The sequence below is a fragment of the Corvus brachyrhynchos genome, unplaced genomic scaffold (genome assembly GCF_000691975.1).
Source record: "Corvus brachyrhynchos isolate BGI_N302 unplaced genomic scaffold, ASM69197v1 scaffold158, whole genome shotgun sequence".
Taxonomy (NCBI): domain Eukaryota; kingdom Metazoa; phylum Chordata; class Aves; order Passeriformes; family Corvidae; genus Corvus; species Corvus brachyrhynchos.
In genome coordinates this window covers 280940-287560 of record NW_008239756.1, presented here as the reverse complement: position 1 = coordinate 287560, position 6621 = coordinate 280940, and the positions used below count along the sequence as shown (strand labels likewise).

General features: G+C 51.6%; 1 protein-coding gene across 1 annotated transcript; it reads left to right on the top strand.

Moving 5' to 3' along the window:
- Positions 1 to 2953: 2953 nt before the first annotated feature.
- On the top strand, positions 2954 to 6580 carry LOC103621204 (galactoside 3(4)-L-fucosyltransferase). The gene has a single exon (XM_017742541.1). The coding sequence runs from the start codon at positions 3408 to 3410 to the stop codon at positions 4638 to 4640; it is 1233 nt and encodes a 410-aa protein (XP_017598030.1). The 5' UTR covers positions 2954 to 3407; the 3' UTR covers positions 4641 to 6580.
- The last annotated feature ends 41 nt before the right edge of the window (positions 6581 to 6621 follow it).

Below are 6621 nucleotides of genomic sequence, written 5' to 3'. Positions count from 1 at the left end.
CAGCCTGGGGTTGTTGGGGACAGGAGTTGGGCTCGATGGTCCTTGTGGGTCCCTTCCAGCTCAGGAGGTTCCATGGAGCAGAAGAGTGAGGTGGCCAGCGCGGGTTTTTAGGGCTGCCGGAGGGAACCTCTGCCTCAGGCACTCCTCGCTCCCACCACACCCACAGCTGAGCCTCAACCCTTCAAACCCTACGGCCTCCTGAATGTTTTCCAGCCCTTGGCCACTTTTTGGTTGGGGTTTTCTTTGGTGGAGACCCAGCGCAGACAACTGACAAATCACCCTTAATCCACCTGAGCTGCTAAATCTCCTGGTAATCCCTCCCCAGCGCTGCTCCCCTCCAACAGCCCCTCTTGGGCCCATCAATCAGCTCCTGGGTGTCCATTCAGGGAAATCCTCTTCTTTGGAAAACCTGAGGACCTCCCACAGCTTCCCTGTGACCCCGGAGAGGGGTCAGTGCTCTGAGTAAACTGGTGGGGAGGGCAGGTCCTCATATTTGTGTGGAAACCCATTAGCTGGGAATATTTTGTGGGTTGGAAGCGGAGGCTGGGGGCGATGGGAGGGCTGCAGGCAGTGCTGGAGCTGCCCCTGAAATGCCCCAACACGCCCTGGTTTGCCCTCCACGCTCGTGGCTGGGTTATCCAGCACGTTCTTAATGCCATGGAGTGAGAGAAGTGGGTGCTGAAGGTGTTCAGAGGGGAGAAAAAGAGAGCTGAGAGCCTTCCCTGCTGGATTTTAAAGCCAAGCAAAAGCTCCCAAACCAACCTGGATCCCTCCTGGCTGCTGTTTCAGCCAGCCGGTCCCTCTGTGGGTGATGTCCTGTTCCAGGCCCAGGATAGATTTTGGAGATTTTCAACCCAACCCTGATTCCATCACATGCTGATTACTAAATCCTGAGCAATGTGGGATCTTGGCTCCTGACCTGGGAAAGACACTCATGATGATTTCAAGGAATGGGCAGGACAGGGAGAGCCGGAGGGAGCAGTGTTGGGCTGCTACAGGATCAGGGAGGGGAGGATAATTGTCCCAGGGAACACAGCTTTTTGTTGAACTTACAGATAGACCTGGGCACGCTGCAGACACACAGCCTCCCTGATTCCCAAAAAATGCCATGATTCCTCCCCAGGAAATGCTCCACGAGGAGCTGAGATCCTGGAAAATGCACAGGACCTGTGATATAACAAAGACAGAGCAAAGCTGAGGGGTGCCTGGGGATGAGGTCTGGGCCACTCCAGGAGCCTGAGGGGATGTGGGTTTGGGGGATTGCTGGTGCTCAGGGCTGGCTGCCAACCCCAGGCTCCCATCCCAGTCTCCCAGCTGACATCAAAGGGCTCTGGATCAGGCATTGATAAATTTGTTCTTAATGGCTTCATCTTTTTGATCTGCTGTTCAAGAGCTGTGCCATGAGCCTGGAAGACCAGGAACCCATCTCCGGATGCCAAGCAGGGCATGTGGGTGCAGGGCGAGGCACAAACAGCGCTCTGAGCCTTTGGGACCTGTTGGTGTTGTGGGGTTGAGCCCCTCCCTTCTCCCTGATCCCCTTCCCTGATGCTGGAAACCCACACATGAAACTCAGCAGGGTGAGAGCTCCTATTTCCATTTATTTCTGTCTGCAGGGAGAAAGGCTGAGGGTGATGAGGGGCAACCTGTTCGGACAAGCCCTCCCCATCCTACCCACTGGAGCTCAGCTGCATGCTCAGGACTGGCTCCACGCCGGAATTTGCCTATCCATGATTATCTCCCACAACATCTTTGTTCTTGGAAAGCCTCAGCAAAACATTCTGAGGAGCTGAGCAGGGAGCAGTCGGAGACCACAGCTGTGAGTGTCCAGGCAGAGCTCCCTGGTGAGTCTTCACAAAGGAATTCTGTGTTCCTCCCACTGCTTTGCCTTCCCCAAAGTGACTGGAGCAGGGAAAAGGAGAGTTATTCCCGGGTAGGCTCTGCAGAAGCTTTCTGAAGGAACTGAGGAACAGAGAAACCTTTTTTGAGTTAATTTTAATGCCAGCACTGAACTCCTTGATACCAGCAGAGATCTCTGAGACCCTTGGAGCCTCTCTTTTCCTGGGACGGGGCGGCTGATGAGATAAACGCTGCACCTGATAATAACACCTAATGGCTGCTTTACATCCCAGCCAAGCGTGGCTGAGCTCAGCACGGGATCCATTCACTGTGGCCATGGCAAAGAACCGACCTCTCCATGTGCCCCCGTGATGGATGAGGCCTCTTCACCTGTCCTCAAACGGAGAGGAGTTTTGGGTGGGATATTGGGAAGAAATCCTTCCCTGGCACAGGCTGTCCAGAGAATCTCTAGCTGCTCCATCCCTGGAAGTGTCCAAGGCCAGGTTGGAATAATTTGAGGTAGTGGAAGGTGTCCCTGCCCATGGGATGGAACTGGATGAGCTTTAAAGTCCCTTTTAACCCAAACCATTCCAGGATTCCTTGATATTTTTAATAAATATTTTTATATATATCAATATACACATAGAAGATATATATAAGAATATATAAAACAGAGTATATTTATATTTAAATTAAAAGAATAAACATATTTGTACACTCCTTTATGCATGCCTCTATATATTGTATAGAAGTAAAAAATATACATTTATATACTGTATATCCCATGGTATTTTATGTGTATGTGTTACATATATATGTATGTTTATATATGTATGTGCATATTTATATATATAATTATGTTATATATATCTATCTAAATTATACAGATAGGAAAATACACAGATATAAAACTGCATATAAAATTTATGTGCTATGAACAGCATTTTATATGCATATAAATGAAATATATACAGAAATGCACATATGTAAAACTATAGCTATAAAATCTATATACCACATATACGGTATTTTATATGTATATAAATATATTCATTTATATTTGATATCTATTATAGACGTATATATAGCACGTATAGTATAGTACTTATATTTATGTAGTATTTATATTTACACGGCATATATATTTTGTTGTAATTACAACATATTTCTAGAGAATAGCTCTCTAGAGAATGGATCTCTAGAGAATGGATCTCTAGAGAATGGATTTGTCTTTAGACATGATGAATTTCTGTGTTACAGATTTACACCGTGTGTGTAACGTGTGCATCTATGGCGGCCAAACCAAGATGGCCGCCCCTGTAGGCCGAGGCCTTCAAGGCCTGGTTTCCTTCTGGGACAAGCGGAAGCCATGGCTGCTCCTGGTGGCCAATTCCAGTCGAGCAGGTGGCCCGATCCCGACCCAGGATCACCGGCCTGTCCCATCGCAGCGGGAACAACCGGGAACACGAGGGGCCAGGCAGGAATGGGCGGCTGGGTCTGGATCTGGGAGCATCTAGGGTCTCTGTGTGCCAGCTCCAGCGGCCCAGGGGGACCGTCCCTTCGGCTCCTCGATGTCCCCCAGGGCCCCACGCTGTCCCTCCCCACCGAGCTGTGACCCCAGGGCCTCCTCTCGTGTTCCCTGGGGTCCCTGTGCATCCATCCATCCCCCTCCTCCTCCTCTCCCAGTGCTGTTTGCAGATCCGCCCATGGAGGCCAGGGAAGGATGGAAGATTTCCTTCAAGAAGCTCCTCAACGTTCTCCTCTTCAGCGTCATCTTCAGCTCCTTCCTCATCATCTCCCTTTGTCCGTTCGGGAGTTTGGAGCCGGAGCATCGCTACCCCGTTCCCTCTGTCCAGACATCCCAAGGGTGTGGGAATGTCAGTGCCGTGCCCAGGGGTGGCCGCAGCCTGACCATCCTGCTCTGGACGTGGCCCTTTGGGTCCAGCTTCAACTTCACCGAGTGCTCGGAGCTCCTCGGCATCCCGGGCTGTCACTGTCACTTCACCACCAACCGCAGCCGCTTCTGCCGGGCGGATGCCGTGATCCTGCACCACCGGGACGTGTGCGGGGACAGGGAGCGCCTGGCCCGGCTGCCCCGGCTCCCAACCCAGCCCTGGATCTGGCTCAACATGGAGTCTCCGAGCCACTCCTCAAACCTGAGCGCCATGGACAACCTCTTCAACCTGACCATGTCCTACCGGCGAGACTCGGACATCTTCGTGCCCTACGGGGAGCTGCAGCTCCTGGGGCAGCCCCAGCCCGTCACCATCCCACACAAGTCCAAACTGGTGGCCTGGGTGGTCAGCAACTGGCAGGAGGAATCCCACCGGGTCCGGTACTACCAGGAGCTGCGCAAACACATCCCTGTGGATGTCTATGGGAAGAACCACACCCCGCTGGCCCAGGACGAGCTCCTTGCCACCATCTCCCAGTACACCTTCTACCTGGCCTTCGAGAACTCGCAGCACCAGGATTACATCACCGAGAAGCTCTGGAGGAATGCGCTGTCCTCCGGCACCATCCCCGTGGTGCTGGGGCCTCCTCGGGACAACTACGAGCGCTTCCTGCCCCCTGACTCCTTCATCCACATCGACGACTTCGGCAGCGCCCAGGAGCTGGTGCGGTTCCTGTTCGAGCTGGCCTGGGACGCCGAGAGGTACCGGGGCTACTTCCAGTGGCGCCAGTGGTTCCAGCCGGTGCTGGGGACGGGCTGGGCCCGGCGGCTCTGCAGGGCCTGTCACTTCCTGCACACCACGGAGCCCCGGTACCGCGCCGTGTCCCACCTGGCCGCCTGGTTCATGTAGCTGCTGGTGGCTCGACCGCCCCTTTGTCCCCCTGCGATTTCCCGGGACGCACTGGGAACAAGAGGGACAAGAGGAGCATTGAAGCAAACAGGGACAAGGAAGTCGTGGGGTGCTTATGTCTTTGTTTTGCTGGAGAATGGAAGAGGGGTTTGGGGTGGGTTTGGCTGCTCCCTGAAGAACTCATTTCACCAGAGTTGCTCACCTTCAGTCCCTGTGGACAATTCTGGAGCAGCTCCAGAGGTGGCCAAGAGGGGAAGGTGGAACAGCAATTCCCATCACAAACCTGTCCCAAGGACTTTGAAAGGGATGGCACTGCCAGGCTGCTGCTCCTGCTGCAGGGGGAGCTGGCCCCGTTCCTCTCTCCCGATTCCTCTCTCCCAGTCCCCCAGCCCCACCCTGGCCACCTTTGGGTGCTGCCTCAGCACATCCCTGGCACCTCCACTGGGCTCTCTGTTTTCCCGACTGCTGATCCCCGAGCTGAGCTCTTCAAAGGTCTGTCCTGACCCCAGGGGTTTTCCATGAGGGAAATCAGCTCCCAGCCCAGCAGTGCACACAGGGATGCAATTGTTTCCTCCATCAGCAACGTTTCACAAACATTTCCAAGAATTCCAGCTGCTGTTCCTCCTGCAGTCATTCCGTAGGACCATCCACAACCCCTTGTTTTACCATCAAAGATCCCTTATTTTCATCACTTTCCCACCTTCGTTTTTCCTCTGCTTTGGTTGAACACGTAGATCAGCACAAGCCAAATGGAGATTTTTCTCACTGGGAGTTAATTTTGAGAAGCTCCAACAATGAGGTCCAGCACTCTGAGCATCCCATTTCCTGCCTCGTTCCTTTTTCCATTGCAAAATGACCAAAGGAACACTGAACATCATCTGGGAGCTGTGAGTTCTAAACTGGGGCTTAAATGAAACTGCTTTACTTAAAGCAACAAAAATTTGCCACTTACACTATGGAAGTTGACAACACACACCTCATCTCCGTGGAATTACACCCAAAACCATCCCTGATCCCAACACATCCCAACTTCACTTTTCTTCCTGTGACCGCTGTTTTCATCCTTTTTTTTTTTTTTTTTTTTTTTTGTGCTCTTGGAGGAGTCAGATTTTCCAAGCAGCCCTCTCCTGCTGGATCATTAAACTTTAATTTGTCCATTTTTAATATTTATTTCTTTCATTCTGGACTGACTGGCAGCAGGATTTGGGTTTCCCTTGGTTTTTCTGGAGCGCGCACACGCCGTGCACGCGCACAGGGGGAGATTTATGGCTCTCCAAAGATTCCTCCTAAAATATTTACAAAGTGGAGCTCGGAGCGGGAATGTTTGACTCGGCCGTGGCTGTCAGGCCTCTGGGTGGCATGAGGGGGGAATATAAACAGACCTTTTTTTCCATTCCCAAAAAAATACTATAAACCTTTTGTCCTTTTTTTTTTTTCCTTTCCCCCTCCCGTTGTTCTCAGTTTTCCAGTGCCAGGTTTGAACCTATTTTGGAGAGAAAATAAAAATAAATTCTGTTTTTCTGGACAGACTGGGCTGGGAGTGATGGTGTTAAAGGATGGGGATTTTCCCCCTTCCCTTTCCCCTTCCCCTTCCCCTTCCCCTTCCCTTTCCCCTTCCCCTTCCCATATTTCACATGTTTTTCCCAGAATTGTCACATCTTTGAGCCAACCCAACTGGAAGCTCCTTTCCCAGAAGGGCCAAAGCTGATCATTTCTGGGTCTTTCCCCAAAAAAACTCAAATTCCCCAATTCCCCTTTTCCTTGCCCATCCCCACTCCCATGGCGGGGACTGACCATCACTCAACCATCGTGAAAGAAGAGAAATCCGTAGAATCCTTCTTTTTATTCCCACTTTGCCGCGAGGATGGAACAGATCACACCCGAGTTCAGGTTTACTTAAAAAAAATAATATCAAACAGCTTTTTTTGGTTTTATTTTCTTTTTTTCTCCCCCCCCCCCCCCCCCCACCTCACGCAATATG